At 43.3% G+C, this 17,478-nt stretch overlaps 2 protein-coding genes across 10 annotated transcripts in view; one reads left to right on the forward strand and one right to left on the reverse strand.

Moving 5' to 3' along the window:
* SH3D19 (SH3 domain containing 19) overlaps positions 1–17,478 on the forward strand; it is a 202,364-nt gene that overhangs the window by 35,071 nt on the left and 149,815 nt on the right. The gene's annotated exons all lie outside the window — the stretch shown is intronic.
* Positions 380–16,486, reverse strand: PRSS48 (serine protease 48). The gene is given in 6 exon segments (XM_089302376.1): positions 380–3,089; positions 8,006–8,175; positions 8,813–9,078; positions 11,694–11,856; positions 13,125–13,133; positions 13,470–16,486. Coding segments are annotated over 6 exon segments (1,023 nt in total). The 5' UTR covers positions 13,513–16,486; the 3' UTR covers positions 380–2,717.

Genomic DNA, 17,478 nt, shown 5'->3' on the forward strand with positions numbered 1-17,478 from the left:
CCCTGCTTCTTCCCTCACTTAGAATAGAATTTAGACTCATTATTGAGGCCTGTTAGACTCTGCAGTGCCTGGCCCCTGCTCCCTATCTGGTCTCAGTTCCTATTCCTACTGCTTCCCACCTTTGCTCATGTGTTTCAGCCACATTGACCTCCTTGTTCTTGTACATGGCTAGCATGCACCCAGCTCAGAACCTTTGTACTTGATGTTCTTTTGCTTCCTTGCTTCATTCAGGCCCCTCTCAAATGCCGGAGAAGCTTCTCTGACCACCCCATCCATGGTGAAATAACCCACCTTACCACTTTGGTTTTACATTTCTTCACCTGACTTTCTTGTATATGACATAGTATGCTTTTTTTTTTTTTTTTTTTTTTTTGACAGGCAGAGTGGACAGTGAGAGAGAGAGACAGAGAGAAAGGTCTTCCTTTGCCGTTGGTTCACCCTCCAATGGCCGCCGCGGCCGGCGCACTGCGGCCGGCGCAGCGCGCTGATCCGATGGCAGGAGCCAGGAGCCAGGTGCTTTTCCTGGTCTCCCATGGGGTGCAGGGCCCAAGCACCTGGGCCATCCTCCACTGCACTCCCTGGCCACAGCAGAGGGCTGGCCTGGAAGAGGGGCAACCGGGACAGAATCCGGTGCCCCGACCGGGACTAGAACCCGGTGTGCCGGCGCCGCAAGGCAGAGGATTAGCCTAGTGAGCCGCAGCGCCGGCCCAATGCATTTCTTTTGCATTTGATGATATTTCTCTGTCTCTCTTTCTCTCTGGAATTTAAGCTCCATGAAGGCTGCAGGCTTGGCTTGTTGTACTACTGGATCTCTGGTGCCTAGAATGTTGCATGGTGGGCACTTAGTACTGTTGACTGCTCATTGACATAGAATATGACTCACATTCAGACTTCCCTATAGGAGGAATCTGTCTCATCCAGTATTGAGTGCATCTGTTGGGTAAGATGCTAGTCTGAGTGTCTTACCAATTGGTAGGCAACTATTGTGTCGGGTTCCCAGGAGCCATGGTACATCCAACTGGTAATAGCCAGGATGGTGAGATCAGGAGATCCTCTTCTTTTAATAGCTCTGTCTCTCACTTGTTTGAACTGGTCCCTCCAAAAGTTTGAAGTTTGAATTTTTGATTCCTAAGAGAATTTCTGCCAGATCATATGCTGTGTAGTAGTTTCTCCCATTCTGAGCTAAGTGTCTAGAGGAATGATAGGAAGTAATATTTTGACTTCTTGACCTTTATATTCTGTTGCTGTATCATCCTGGCTCATATAATTGTATGCTTTCTTTTCCCATTTGTTCTTCTCTGGTTCTTTTTTTTTTTTCTTCTTCTTTTTTTGTTAGAGATTTCTTTATGTAAAAGAGTTACAGAGGGAGAGAGAGAGATATCTTCCATCTGCTGGTTCACTCCCGATAATGGCGACAACAGTTGGGGCTGGGCTAGGCTGAACCAGGTCTCCTGGCTGGGTGACAAGAACCCAAGTACCTAAACCATCACCCGCTGCCTTCCAGAGTACACATTAGAAGGAAGCTGGAATTGGAAGCAGAGGCAAATATCAAACCCAGGCACTCCAGTAGTCCAAGTGACATCTTAACCACTGTGCTAAACACCCACTCTAAGAATCCTTTCTATTCTGCCTTGTGTGAACTTTTCTTTCTTTATTCTTTATGGAAATCTACTTTGTACAAGACGTTGTGTCAGATTCTGGGCTACCTCAGTAAACAGAATACCCAGGATCTCACGGTATAGTTGGCAAATAAGTTATTTGGGTTTTACTATTCATTTATTCATTGATTGATTCAACAGATACTTACTGACACTAGGATAAAAGGTGGGTAAAAAAATGGACCTTACATTTGAGTAAGACAGACATGCATAAGACATGACATGCATAAGACAGACAACTACATAAACAAAAGTTAAATTATGGTTATGTTGAGTTCTGCAGAGAAAGCTTCCATAGTATTATGACAGTGTATTTCAGGAGGATTTGTTCTGGTCAGAAGAGCCAGGGATACCTTCTTTGAGGATGTGAGGGGTGAACTGAGATTCAAGGCATAGAAAGAATTGGAATGTGGTTCTGGCAGCCTAGGCATAGAAGGGAGTAGCACAGTCCATGTTTAACAAAAGGAAGCAGGGATATAATCTTCTGCTCTAAACATTTAAGATGCTTTATTACAGAAGTGACAGGCAACCTGGATAGGTCTAGATGTTGAAACTCAAGAACTCGGGTCTTGAGTTCATAACAATCCATTGTTAGTAGTAGATAACACTGATATTTTTAAAAGCAAAAATTTCAGAAAAATACAGAATTGAACTACATATACACATTTCTAATTAAATCCCTTGTTATAGGCTGAGGAATAGAAGAGTGTTGGAAGGAAAGTGTAGATTAGTGGAGGAAGTGAGAACTAGGGTATAGGACAGGTAAGAATCCTATGATGCAACCTATGAGTATAAAGTGTACCTTTGATATAATACTTTCAAGACCTTCCCTTTTGCCATCACATACAATTTTTGCCTTGCCTGCCTCTCCAATAGCTATTTAATTTGTGTTCACAAATAATTACTCATAGAGGACATCATTCCTGTCCTGCAAGGTGCATTAGTTAGGGGCAAAAAATACCGTTATGGATGGGACAGCCTTATTTTTTAGCTATTCACATTCAAACCAATAAAACATACTTCCAAAATCAAGAACCGTAACAATAAAATCCCTTCAAGTTATAAGTAAGGACACCAGGATTCCTGGTGACTGAGATTTATTCTCCATGAATTCCCTCTCCAGCCCAATACTCAAGCAGCAGCTTCAGCTATATTGCCTACTCTCCTGGTAATGTTAGGCCCAGAGGCATAGGAGGGTCCCAGGAAAGCCAAAGAGAGTAGTGCAGTAAGGACCAAGAAGTTAGATAAGTTCAGATTGTTGCTATGCCAGACCTCCGCTCTTGAGATAGTGGCGTTAATCCATTTTTGGTAATAGGTCACATTGGTATAGACCCCAGGAAGAGATGAACCACATTCCAATCCCCAGTTTACCACGCCTATCTGGATCCAGACACCATCAATGTCACACGATAGAGGCCCTCCAGAATCACCCTAAGGAAGAGATAGAGATCATGATTGTAATGAAAAGAAACATGAAGAGAGGAATACTCACAAGGGATACAGAGTCCCCCACTTTCCTCTGCCCCCATAATTTGTTTATTTGAAAGGCAGAGTGACAGAGAAAGAGATATCTTTGGCTGATTCACTCCCCAAAGTGTCCACAACATGTGGGGCTGGGCCAAACTGAAGCCAGGAGCCAGGAAATCCATCTGGGTCTCCTATCAGGGTGCTAGGGACCCAAGTTCTTGGGCCATCACCTGCTGTCTTCCCAGGCACATAAACAGGAAACGGATTGGAAGTGAGGTAGCTGGGACTCAAGCTGGTGTGGTACTCCAGTATAGTTTGCAGGCTTCCCAAGTTATTAGCTTAACCCATTGCACCTCAGTATTTACCCATGAAGAGTTTTTCAGAACCATGCATCAGACCTCTGGAGCTACAAAACTCTGAAAAGAGCTGCACTTTTTACTGCTTTAGGGGGTGATCACAGTAATTCTAGAATCATAGAATTTGAAATTGGCAAGGACTTTCATGAAATCAATAATTTCAGAAATGTTCTGATATGATAAAGAAGTAAGAATGTGATGAGTTTTTCAGTAGTTAAAATTTATTCAATTAAATGAACTGCTTATTTTTCTGTTTCTAGATTCTTGGTGCCCTTTTTTCAGTGCTAAAAGCTACAATTTCTTATATAAAGTGATTGTGGTAATTAGTAGCATGTCTCAATCTAACCTTTCCTTTTGTAATGCCTTTACTGAGATACAATTCACATATCATACCATTTACTCACAGTATACAATAAAATGGGTCTTAGTATATTTACAATGTGGTTATGTAATCTTTACTACAATTCATTTTAGAACATTTCATCACACCCAAAAGGAACCCCATATTCATTAGTCCTGTTTCTTCCCACTCCTTCCAGCCAGAGGCCAACTTAGTCATCTTTTTTCTGCCTCTATGGATTTGCCTGTTTTGAACATGCATGTAAATGGAATCATACTGTATGTTGGTTTTTGTGTCTGGTCTCTTTCACCTACCATACATTTTTTCAGGGTTCACACACCTTAGTAGCATGTATCAGTCTCCATTCCTTTTAATGACTGAATAATATTTTTGTTAAAAATATGGTTTTTATTTGAGTCTATGAGAATACTCTCCAGTCCTACAGCCAGGAACCTGCAATCCAGGTCTCCCATGTGGGTGGCAGGAACCCAGTTACCTGAGCCATCATTGCTGCCTCCCAAGGTCTGCATTAGCAAGCCACTGGCATCAGGAGCTAGATAGAAGAGGCTGTCAGACTCAGGGATGCTTGCATTTTAAGTGCTGAGCCAAATGCCTGCCCCCAAACTGAGTTGTAGATGCACTTTAGCAGGTTGAGAAGAAGTTTTTAGTTAGGAAAGGGTAGCTGGATTTTGTCCGAACTTGGATTTGGTTTACTAGTATTTTTTGAGGATTTTTCTGCCTATATTCATAAGAGATATTGGTCTGTAATTTTCTTAGGGTGTTTTTGTCTGGTTTTAGTCTTAAAGTAATATTGATCTATTTAGAATGTATTAGGAAGCATCCCTCCTTCTCTACTTTTTAGAAGAGTTTGTAAAGAATTAGTATTCTTTAAATGTTGAGTAGAATTCACTAGTGAAGCCATCTAGGCCTGGGCTTTAAAAAAAATCTATTTGAAAGGCAGAGACAGACAGATAAACACAGAGATCTCCCATTCGTTGGTTCATTCCCCAAATGCCTGCAACAGCTAGGGCTGGGCCAGGCCAAAGCTAGTAGTCCAAAACTCGGTCCAGGTTTCCCACGTAGCAGTAGAGACCCAAGCACTTGAGCTGTCACCTGCTGCCTCCCATGGTATGCAGCAAAGCCAGGACTCCAGCAGGACTCTGATACAGAATATGGGCTTCCAAAGTGGCATCTTGACCACTGTGCCAAATGCCCAGCCTCAGCTATTTATTTGTTGGTATGCTGGCCTTCTTTCTTACTACTTATACTAAATTGCTTTCTTTTTTTTTTTTTTTTAAGTAGGCATTCTTGTTTTGTTCCATGTTTTTTTTGTTTGTTTGTTTGTTTGTTTTTAAGATTCATTTATTTATTTGAAAGAGTTACAGAGAGGGCCACTGCTTTACTCCCCAGATGGCTGCAATTGCCAGGGCTGGGCCAAGCTGAAGCCAGGAACTCCATCCAGGTCTCCCACAAGGATGGCAAGGGCCCAGACACTTGGGCCATCTTCTGCTGCTTTCCCAGGCCATTAGCTGGGAGTTGGATTGGAAATGGAGCAGCCAGGACGCAAATTACCACCCATACGGGATACGGCATCACAGGCTGCAGCCTGACTCACTATGCCACAACTCCAGTCCCTAAATTTTTTAAAAATTGGTTTATATGAGAGGCAGAGAGCAACAGCATGAGCAGGTGTGTGTGTGTGTGTGTGTGTGTATAGGGGGAGTACGTTCTGATTTGCTGGTTCATTCCCTAAATGCCTACAATGGCCCACGCTGAACCATAGCTGAAGTTGGGATCATGAACACAATCCAAGTCTTATTTCAAAGTCAGAGTGCCAGAAAGAGAGGGAGAGACAGAGATCTTCCATCCACAGGTTCACTCCCCAAATGCCTGTAAAAGCTAGGGCTGGGCCAGGTTGAAGCCCAGAGTTTCATCCAGTCTCTCACTGTGGATGGCCTGGGACCAAACACGAGGGCCCTCTTCTACTGTTTCTCCAAAGCCATTATTAGCAGGGAACTGGATCAGAAGTGGAGCAGCTGAGACCTAAAGCAGTGCCCAAATGAGATGCTGGAGAAGCAGGCAGCAGCTTTACTCACTATGCCACAATGCCAGCACCCCCCCCTCCCTTTTTTTTTTTTTTTAAGAATTTATTTATTTGAGTTACAAATAGGAGGAGTCCAGAGACAGAGCACACCTCAAATTCTGTGTGTAATTCTGTTCAAATCTATCATCTGACCCCCTAAACTACACATACATGTTCAGGTTGGACTCCAGGCAGCTTGGCTGAGACTAAAAGAACTGCTACTGCCTATCACCAGAGAGATACGATTTGGAGTTTAAGGTCAGCCAGGTTAACTCCCTGTTGAAACAGGAAGTACACATTCTTTAGAAAAACATAACAATCCTTATTCTATACACTGTGCTACTTGTCCAGGATATAATCCCAAATTATTAGAAGTTCAAATAAACAAACAAAAACTAGGAAAATGTTTCCAAAGATAAACTGGAAATTACTACTCAGGAGAAAAAGCAATCAGTGGAGAATAACCATCAGATCTCTCTGACTTTGGAATCGCCAGATAAGGAACTTAAAGCAGCTGTTGAGATCTGTGATAAACGCATGAGAAGGAAAATGTACAAATAGTGGTGCAGATAATACAGGTACGTTGATATGGAAATATTGGCAGAGATACAGAAAAATGTGCAAGTGAGAGGGCGAATAAAACCAAATGATCATTCTAGAACTAAAAGAATCTGAAACAAAAAATTCAGTAAATAAATTTAACAGTAAAATGCAAATAGCAGAAAGACAATGGTTTTTTAATAGTGATTAAAAGATTTATTTTGAAGGACAGAAAAAAAGATAAAATGGAACTGTATGAAAAAATGTATAACTTACAAATTTATGGTTTCCACTAGAAGGGGGAAGAGAAAAAGTAGAATACTTTTTGAGAAAGTTATGAGTTAAAACTTTGAACAAAAGTTTGTCTTTCTCAAGTTTTGCTGAAGGAAAGTAGATTAAAAATCTAAAACCACCATGAATCTCAAATAGGATAAATGCAAAAAGAAAAAAAAATCACACCTAGGACATTATTCAAACTACTGACAATCAAAGATAAAAATAATTGAAAACATCTAGAGGAGAACAACATATTAACACTCAGTGGAATGAAGATACAAATGAAGGCTGATTTTTAAGTGTAGGATGAAGTGTTCTTGAAAAAATGAAAAAGTTGGTAATTTTGTGTCAATCTCTTATATTAAGGGGTTTATTTCATAAATATATTTATGAAAATTAATGGACATATAATTCTAATGACCAATGGTTAGTACTGAATCAACAGTCTTAGAGTTAAAGAGATTATATTCAGGTATTAGTTATTTTGTCAAGGGTAACACAAGAATTCTTGTTAGAATGCCTAGCCCCTGACTCCCAGTCTACTGTTGTTTACAGGTAGGAAAACTGGGATCCAAGTAATTATTTCTTATTAAAAAAAAAAAAAAGTCAAGAGGCTGGTGTTGTGGTACAGCTGGTTAAGCTGCCACTAGTGGTGCACCATCCCATTTGAGCGCCAACATGAGTCCTGTCTGCTCCACTTCCTGTCCAGCTCCCTGCTCATGTGCCTGGGAAAGTAGCAGAAGATGACTCAAGTACTTGGACCCATACCACCCACATTAGAGACCCAGATGGAGTTCTGGGCTCCTGGCTTCAGTCTGGCCCAGCCCTGGCTGTTGGGGCCATTTGAGGAGTGAACCAGTGGATGGAAGATCCCTCTGCCTTTCAAATAAATGAATAAATCTTTTTTATAAAGATTTATTTATTTATTCGAAAGTCAGAGTTACACAGAGAGGAGAGAGAGAGAGAGAGAGAGAGAGAGAGAGAGAGAGAGGTCTTCATCCGATGGTTCACTCCCCAATTGACTGCAAAGACTGGAGCTGTGTCGATCTGAAGCCAGGAGCCAGGAGCTTTTTCCAGGTCTCCCACACGGGTGCAGGGGCCCAAGCACTTGGGCCATCTTCTGCTGCTTTCCCAGGCCACAGCAGAGAGCTGGATCGGAAGTGGAGCAGCCGGGACTAGAACCAGTGCCCATATGGGATGCTGGCGCTTCAGGCCAGGGTATTAACCTGCTGCGTCACACTGCCAGCCCCCCCGCCCCCCTTTTAAGTCAAGAATAAGCTCTAACCTGGCAACTGTCCTTCATTCCCCGAGTATCACCAGCACAAAGCATGTCTTCTGTGATGACTGGCTCCATTTCTGGAAAGAAGATACCAACTGGATTATAAAGTCGTTCACAAGCCTGGCGGTGAATAATGGGTAGTTCTACTTCCTGGAGGTCAGAAGGGTGATTGTTGTCTGTAGAGGAAGGCAGGAATGAAAGGTTAAAGCAATCTGGAAAAGCCCAGGGGCAACATTCAGTCATGACATGCTAAGTCTCTAAATGGGAGACTCAAAAACAGAATATGATTGCTTTCCAATTCTATTTGCCTATGGAAGGAACTTTTGATACAGTTAAATTTAAAACAATGAATGATTAAGCATTACTTGTGGTTTTTCTATTGCTTTAGTATTCTAAATAGATGTGAGTATTCTAAAAGTACATTAAAATTCTCCTTTTCCAGTTTTCCTGCTTCCAGATTAGTTCCTGTCTTATCTCTACACCAAATTGGCGAATCCTTTAAAAAAAGAGGGAAAAAAACCCCCGCCAGACTCTGTAAATTTTAAATCAGGCTTATTAACCTCTGAGAGAGGTGAATAAGGTGCTTCCATTGTTAGTATCTGCTCTTCCAGCTATCGTTAGAGTCTAGGAAGGACCTAAGAGTAGGCATGTAAGTGACAAAAATATATGGTTTGAAGACTTCTAGATAATATCATTTGGTTAGCTTTGTTGAAAAATATTTGCCATGGTAAGGATATGCCTAAAATTTGAATGCTCTAGATTGGGTACAAAAAGGTGATGTATGAAACTAGTCCTCTTGCTGCCCATTCTTACCTGTACTCTCCTTAACTTTTCCCCATCCAGTCACCCAACAAGAAGGGGGAATTTTCAGCTGCTTTGCGATGGTGGGTAAGCAGATGGGTGTGATGAAAGAAGTGAAGGTGACTTGGGAAGCCAGTTTCAACAAGGCAATGTCTGCGGTTCTGTTGTCATATTTGGGATGGATGATGATCTTGGACACATAGTATTTCACAGCTTTACTTGAATAGCCTATTTTAGTGGATCCCATCCATACACTATATAAAAAAGTATTCCATGTCCTAAGGGGAAAAGAAGGAGAATAAACGTGAAGCATGCTATGGCCTACAGCTGTTTAGAACAAGGTACCCATAGCACCTGGTATCTAAGCTAGAAAGAGTGGTAGCAGACTGGGAATTAACCAGGGTGCTCCCAGCCTGGGCTAGAGTGAGTTGGTCTCTTTTCTTTTTTTTTTTTTTTTTTTTTTGACAGGCAGAGTGGACAGTGAGAGAGAGAGACAGAGAGAAAGGTCTTCCTTTGCCGTTGGTTCACCCTCCAATGGCCGCCGCAGTTGGCGCGCTGCGGCCGGCGCACCGCGCTGATCCGATGGCAGGAGCCAGGAGCCAGGTGCTTTTCCTGGTCTCCCATAGGGTGCAGGGCCCAAGCACCTGGGCCATCCTCCACTGCACTCCCTGGCCACAGCAGAGGGCTGGCCTGGAAGAGGGGCAACCGGGACAGAATCCGGCGCCCCTACCGGGACTAGAACCCGGTGTGCCGGCGCCGCTAGGCGGAGGATTAGCCTAGTGAGCCGCGGCGCCGGCCGAGTTGGTCTCTTTTCTTCTCCTTCCTCTGTGGATATTTTTTCTGCAGTCTCCTGTTAGAAGCTTATGGCCAGGGTTTTGCTGTTAATTTTATCTCTGGTTCTTTCATTTACCTCTGCCATTCTCCATGGTTTCAGCCATTGCTCAGTAATCATTGGTCTTTATTGCCAGTTTTGATTTCTGTTCTGCACACTAGACCTTTATTGCCAAGTACAGTTTTAAGACAAAGTATAATCAAGTTACCCATATACTTCTCTAAATTTAAAGTGCCAGGTAGTGTGATAAGATGTCCAAAATACATAAAGAAGTAAAAGACACTCTGTCCCACCACCTGCAGTCTACACTATTCAGAGGAAATAACTTTCAAGTATTTTAGCGCTTAGTAATTTCCTTAGTATTTTCAAGAAACTCTCTGTATTACTATTTTTTAATTTTTTTTTGTTGTAAAGGCTTATTTTGATTTATTTGAAAGGCAGATGACAGAGAAAGGCACAGAAAGATCTTCCACCCACTGGTTCACTCCCCAAATGCCTGCAACATGTAAGGCTGCACACCCAGGCTGAAACCAGGAGCCTGGGACTTGATCTGGATCTTCACGTGGGTGGCAGGGGCCCAGGCGCTCAGTGGTCACCTGCTGCCTGCCAGGGTGCATATTTAGCTGGAAGCTGGGTCAGAAGCAGAGGCAGGAGTTGGATTCAGATACTCCCGTATGGGATACTGATTCCTGACGCGGCGGCTTAATAGACTACACTACTACGCCTGTCCCATCTTTTTTTCAGTTTTCGAATATTGAGTTCCTTCATGGAAGGTGAGGGTTGAGCTTTTACACATCATTTGTTCACCCCCCACCTTCTACTTCCTTTCCACAAATCCTCTAACCAGTATTACAGCCTTTTGTTAGATCAGTACTTAGTGTAGATGCTCTTACGACTTTGTAAACATTATCCAGTACTGGGTCATAGTGAATACCGTGATTACATTTTTTTATAAACTTTTGCTTCTCCTGTAGTTCATAATGTGGTCCCACTTGTTTCTGTGTACTATGTACCCATCGCTAATTTCATCAGTCATTCCCCAAATTCTCTGCCAAATGTGCAGATCGCCCCTCGATACCTGGAAACCTGTCAGGCATTCTATTAATACTGTTTTTGGAATCCTCTGCCCTCTTGTTCCAATCCTAACTGACATACAGCTATCATCTTGGCCCCTTCCTTTACTATTTATGCTTTTCTTGGGATTCTTTTCTGTGTTGTATCTCCTTTTGTCTGTATTATCAGATGTTCTTCATTTATTTTGGTGAAGCACATTCTTCTATGGCTTTCTTAGAAAATCTGAGAGATTACATTTTTGGTACTTTGCCGGTTTAAAAATATCTTATTTCCACCCTACCTTTGGTTGATGGCTTATAAATGGATAAGATTGTAGTTGAAGTAATTCTCTTAGTATTTTGAAGTCATTACTCTGCTTTGACTATTACTGAGAAGTCATGTTACTTTGATTTCTATATGTATTGGTTACCTGTTGTTACATAACAAGTTAGCACAAGCTTAATGCCTTAGAACAATACATGTCTTGGAGTTTTGATGGGTCAGGAATCAGGAGTGACTTAGTCAGGTGCCTCTGACTCAAGGTCTCATGCAGAAATCACGGTAGACTGCAGTCCTCCCGAGGCTTGACTAGGGGAGGACCTGTTCTCACCCTCACTGATGTTGGCAGGCTTCTGGTCTTCTCTAGCTGATGGACTCAGTGCCACATGGACCTCCCCTGGGACTGTCTTCTACACGTCAACTTGCTTCTCTCACACAGTAGCTCTGAGGGAGAGCGCGTGCACTCTGATTGTGCTTGTGACCCCCAGAAAGCATAAAGCGATGTGTCATTTGTATTTAGGAGTGATTTGGAAAAAAAGAAAAGTTTCTGCTATAGTGCCTGTGTCTGTCGTTTCAATTTCCACTTCTGTGCCCTGTCCCTAGTTCCAAGGTGACCTAGGGTTTTCTTCTGCCCTATCTGTCCTACCCTTGTGTTGGTCTGTCACTTCATGAAGTCATTCAGATAGTCACTGAGAACTTGCTGCATTCTGGCTCCCAGCTGGGACTCACCTCTGTAGGCAGTGTGCCGCTGTCAGTATCCACCTCTCGCTGATGAGGGAACCTCCACAGATATGGGCATCTGCCAGCTGTAGGCTGACTTGCCAGGGCCAGCGCCCCTCCACAGCATCCTGACCTCCAACAATGCGGCTTGAGAGTACAGGTCGCCCACATACTAAAGAAAGAGGGGAAAAGGAAACGTGGAAATCTGACAGTCCTGTTTCTCTGGTCCCCACCTCCCCATCATCTCCAAACTTGCATTCATTTCTGGGACCGGAACCCTACCTAGATTCCATATTCTGTGCTATTCTTATGTCAGACTCAGCAGTCTTGGGCCCAAATGGGGACCACTCACCTGACTTCAGATCTTTCTTTCTCAGAAAAGAGCGTGGGTAAGACCCTAAGGAAGACAAATGGTGTCATTAATATATAATAACATATTTAGATTCACTGAACAGAGAAGCCTCCCTTATATTTAAATTTCCCATATTGGTGTTAAAGGCCAAAACTTACAGTGTCTACCAATTATGGAGAATCTTGGTGGTTACATACTGCCTTCTTCAGCAGCTACCTGGAACATAATTTAACTCCTGATAATTCAGGGGTACCATCAGGAATATCAAATATGTTAGGTTGTAAATGGAATGATCCTGTCAGCTGCTCTTGAGACTTATCAGCTTTATGTTTTTGTGTTTAATTGAATTAGCATTTTGCAGTATTCACTTATCTTTCTTCTTTGCTACTTTCAGGATACCTGAAAAAATTTGTTTATTTGAAAGAGCAACAGGGCAGGAGGGGAGAGGGATGGGGTGGGGGAGGAGAGAGGGAGAGAGGGAGAGGGAGGGGGAGAGGGAGAGAGAGAGAAAGATCTTCCATCTGCAGGTTCACTCCCCAAATGGCCTCGGCTGGAGCGGGGCCTATCTGAAGCCAGGAGCTTCTTCCCGGTCTCCCACATGGGTGCAAGGGCCCAAGCACTTGGACCATTGAGAGCTGGATCAGAAGAGGAACAGCTGGGACGGGAACTGGCGCCCATATGGGAGGCTGGTGCCACATGCAGAAACCTTAGCTAACTACGTTACAGCACAGGCCCCAGGATACCCTTCTTTTAAATGACTATGGGCTGGAAAAATAAATGACCAAGCTTATGCCTGAAATCATTGGAATGCTATTTGTACTTCCAGTTCCCTCTGCTTGAAGTGCTTTTTTCCTAGATCCTCATAGCTAACTTGTGCATTTGCTTTAAGCCTTGGCTCAAATGGCTCCTCCTCAGTGAGGGCTTCCTTGTCCACCCTATTTTTTAAAATCACACTTCCTGACCCTGCACTATAGATGTCCCTTTCCTTTCAGAGCATGAATTACCTACTAACCCTTATTATTCACATATTTGGTATGGAATGATTATGAGCACCACAGAGACCAAGATCATAGTTCTGTTTCCTATACCCGAGAACCCTGGAACACAGCTGAGTATATACTCACCTTTCTGGACTTGTGCAAGTTATTGAAGCGTCATACTATTCTATATGACTCCTTTTTTTTTTTTTTTTTTTTTTTTTTTTTTTAAGATTTATCTATTTATTCGAGAGGCAGAGTGACAGACAGAAATCTTCCATCCACTGGTTCACTCCCCAAATGGCCACAAGTGGAGCACCCGGGAATGAATGGGCACTCTATGGAATGCCAGTGTCACAGGTGGTGGCTTAACCCACTACACGACAACACCGCCCCCAGGAACTTCCTGAGAAAATAAACCACTGCCTTTCTTCTAATGCCACTGCAGAGACTCACCCAGCAAAAGAAACATCAGGAAGGCACAGCTGGCAGGGCCCATGTCTCTCTCCTCAGGAGCAGCACTTCCTGTTTCTTGGACTCAAGCTCCCAGGAGAGCGAGCTGGGAGCAGCTTCTCCTGGAAGGATTCCTCTGCTTCACACTCTTTCTCCTTTGGTCTTCACGATACGTAAGAACAGGGTGGCGCTGTGGCGTAGCAGGTAAAGCCGCCGGCTTTGAGATCCGGCTGCTCCACTTCCAATTCAGCTCTCTGCTATCGCCTGGTAAAGCAATAGAGGATGGCCCAAGTCCTTGGACTCCTGCACCCGCGTGGGAGACCCGGAAGAAGCTCCTAGCTCCTGGTTTTAGATTCGGTGCAGCTCCGGCCGTTGCAGCCATCTGAGGAGTGAACTAGCAGGTGGAAGACCTCTCGCTCGCTCGCTCGCTCTCTCTCTCTACCCCTCCTTCTCTCTGTGTGTAACTGTGATTTTCAAGTAAAATCTAAAAAAAAAAAAAAAAAAAAATGCAGCTTGCAGGCCCCGGGGTGAGGTGTTGGGGCTAGGGCGCCCCCTGCTGTCGTGGAAGAGTAAGGTGTCTGGTTTCTGTTTAGGGCTAGCAGATGGAAAGGCATAGGTAGCATAGTAGGTTGAAGGCACTCAGCTGGACTCTGTCTCTAGTTAAATGAAAGGTAGACAGGAGTCTTAAAAGGCAAGAAATGGGGGCCGGCGCCATGGCTCACTTGGTTAATCCTCCGCCTGTGGCGCCGGCGTCCCATATGAGCGCCGGGTTCTAGTCCCGGTTACTCCTCTTCCAGTCAAGCTCTGTGCTATGGCCTTCCCCAGGCAGTGGAGGATGGCCCAAGTCCTTAGGCCCCTGCACTCACATGGGAGACCAGGAGGAAGCACTTGGCTCCTGGCTTTGGATCGGCGTAGCTCCGACCATAGCGGCTATTTGGGGGAGTGAACTAACGGAAGGAAGACCTTTCTCTCTGTCTCTCTCTCTTTCACTAACTCTGTCAAATAAAAATAAAAAAATAAAGCAAGAAGTGGAAAAGGTGTGGGTAAGTGGGAGAGTTGAACTGTAAGGCATTTATAATAAAGGCTTCAACACATCCTGCAAGTCGCTCTGAAACTGAAGGCGGCACTTCAGTGATGGGCTGAATGGAGGCTAGAGGAGTGGGCTCTTGGACCTCTGTGTCGTTGAATGTGGGCTGCCTCCAATGTGGGGGGAGGTGGCTCTGTTGGCAGTCCTTGGTTAGACTTAGGTGTGAAGTGTGAGCAGCCAACATGCATGGCTGCTATGGGAATGAATGCTTTGGTTCTGAACTGGGATCTGAGTGGCACTCCACCACGTCTGTCCTTGAAGTCTTCTCTGTGCCTGCCACACTTTCTGCACCAGTTGTGTGTAGGGGCCTAGGTCTGTAGAAGCAGAATTCAATGAACTGTTAAAGCGTGTTATTACCCTCTGTAGCTTAAACTATTGGGAGAATTGAAAAAAATACCTGACTAGTTTGAAAATGAACAGGTATCAAAAGTCCACTTAAACCACTTTAAATCAAGAGAGGATTATTTTAAAGATAGTATTTTGGGGTGAATTATGTCTACCTCTAAATTCATGTTGATGGTCTAATATCATGTACCTCAGAATGTGACCATAATTGGAGATAGGGTCTGTAAAGAGGTACTTAGGTTACAGTGAGATCAATCGGGTGCGCCCTAATCCGGTATGAATCCTGTTCTTAAAAGAAGAGGAAATTTGGGCACAGTTACATACAGAGGGAGAAAGAAGATGGTTATCTCCAAGTGAAGTTGTTCTGAAACAAATCCTTCTCTCATGGCCCAAAGGAAGAACCACCCCTGCTGACCCCTTGATCTTGGACTTCTGGCTCCAGAACTATGAGAAAATAAGCCATTCCGTGTACAGTACTATGGGATTTTTAACAATCCCAGCAAACTAATACAGATAAGTATGAAACAATAACAGTAGGATAGCAGTGCCATTTGGAACTATCACAGGACAGACCTGGAGGCCAGAGCTGGAAGGGAGCTCTGGATTCATGATGGCACAAGGCCTTATAACCAGCTTCACTCTGGTTCTCCACCATTAAATGTGGCTCAACCACATTTCATGCTGTTTCTATCTATCCTCCTAAAAACTGCCCAGGTTTTTACTTATTTTCAGTTCAGATTCCCAGGAAATCTTTGGTGCAGTTTTTTCTCTTAGCAATACGTGGACTCATGACTGGATTGTCTTTGTGAGTGCCCTTATGTGAGTAGGGAAGAAAATGGGGATGCACAAGGTAGCATGTACCAATGCCATCTCACTAGTCCAAGTGATCAATTTCTGTTCACAATCGATCATAATGATAGGACTAAGAGCCAAAGGGACCACACAAACAAGACTAGTGTCTGCAAATACTAACCGATAGAATAAAAAAGGGAGAGAACGATTCAACATGGGAAGTGAGATACACAGCAGACCCATAGAATGGCGGATGTCCTAAATAGCACTCTGGCCTCAGAATCAGCTCTTAAGGCATTCGGATCCTGCTGAATAGCCCATGAGAGTATTTCAGGCATGGAAAGCCAAGACACTCTGTCAAAAACAAAACAAAACAAAACAGCACCTAAATGAAAGATCTCCGGGAATGAGATCCCAGTGGAAAGAATGGGGCCATCAAAGGAGGAGGCACCTTTCTCTGAAGGGAGGAGAGAACTTCCACTTTGACTATGACGTTGTCTAAATATGATCACAGTCGGTGAACTCAAAAGGCTTCCATAGCCTTGGAAACTCAGGACAAGAGTGTCAATTTGTTAAGTCAACAACAGGAGTCACTGTGCACTTACTCCTCATGAAGGATCTCTGTCCTTAATGTGCTGTACATTGTGATTTAATGCTATAACTAGTACTCAAACAGTATTTTTCACTTTGTGTTTCTATGTGGGTGCAAACTGTTGAAATCTTTACTTAATATATACCAAACTGATCTTCTGTATATAAAATAATTGAAAATGAACCTTGATGTGAATGGAAGGGGAGAGGGAGTGGGAAAGGGGAGGGTTGCGGGTGGGAGGGAAGTTATGGGGGGGAAAGCCATTGTAATCCATAAGCTGTGCTTTGGAAATTTATATTTATTAAATAAAGTTAAAAAAATAAATAAATGAAAAAAAAAGAAAATGAGGATGCAGAAGTGTAGCTAACTAGGCAGCAGAGACTGTTAGGGCAGGGCAGAGGTGAGGTTTGTTATCTTTCAGGACAGTAGCATAAAGATTTTTACCTCTTTAAATATATATATTTGTAAAGAATTTTTAGAATTGAACACTTCAGGGGCCGGTGCCGTGGCACACTAGGTTAATCCTCTACATGCGGCACCGGTACCCTATATGGGCACCGATTCTGGTCCCTGCTGCTCCACTTCCAGTCTAGCTCTCTGCTATGGCCTGGGAAAGCAGGGGAAGATGACCCAAGTCCTTGGGCCCCTGCACCCACGTGGGAGACCCTGAAGAAGATCCTGGCTCTGGATTGGCGCAGCTCCGACCATTGTGGCCATTTGGGGGGTGAGCCAATGGAAAAGGAAGACCTTTCTCTCTGTCTCTCCCTCACACTGTCTGTAATTCTATCTCTCAATAAATACATAAATAAAATCTTTAAAAAAAAGTGAACACTTGAAAAACATCCACTCTCCACATGCTTGCTTTCTGACTGCCACACTATGAATTTTTACCAAACTTAGGTTTTGCAGATCCCCTTGTCTTCATTTGTGTCCGCTTGGTGGGGCTGGAATTTACTGACTACTATTACATTTTGTTAGTTTCTCTGTACCTTTTAAATTGTTCTTCTTTTATATATATATCCTTTTTTTTTTTTTCCTTTTTGGTGGTTTGTACATTCATTTTGGCTTTCAATCATTCACTGTGATTTTATCATTCTGTAATGTCTTAGTATTTTTTACCTTATTTTTTTCTGAAATTAATATTGCACCCTGCAGTGTTCTGCTTGCTTCATTGAAGAAAAAGACTTTTTATTCAT

The sequence above is a fragment of the Oryctolagus cuniculus genome, chromosome 8 (genome assembly GCF_051225735.1).
Source record: "Oryctolagus cuniculus isolate XC-2025 breed Fujian yellow rabbit chromosome 8, ASM5122573v1, whole genome shotgun sequence".
NCBI lineage: Eukaryota > Metazoa > Chordata > Mammalia > Lagomorpha > Leporidae > Oryctolagus > Oryctolagus cuniculus.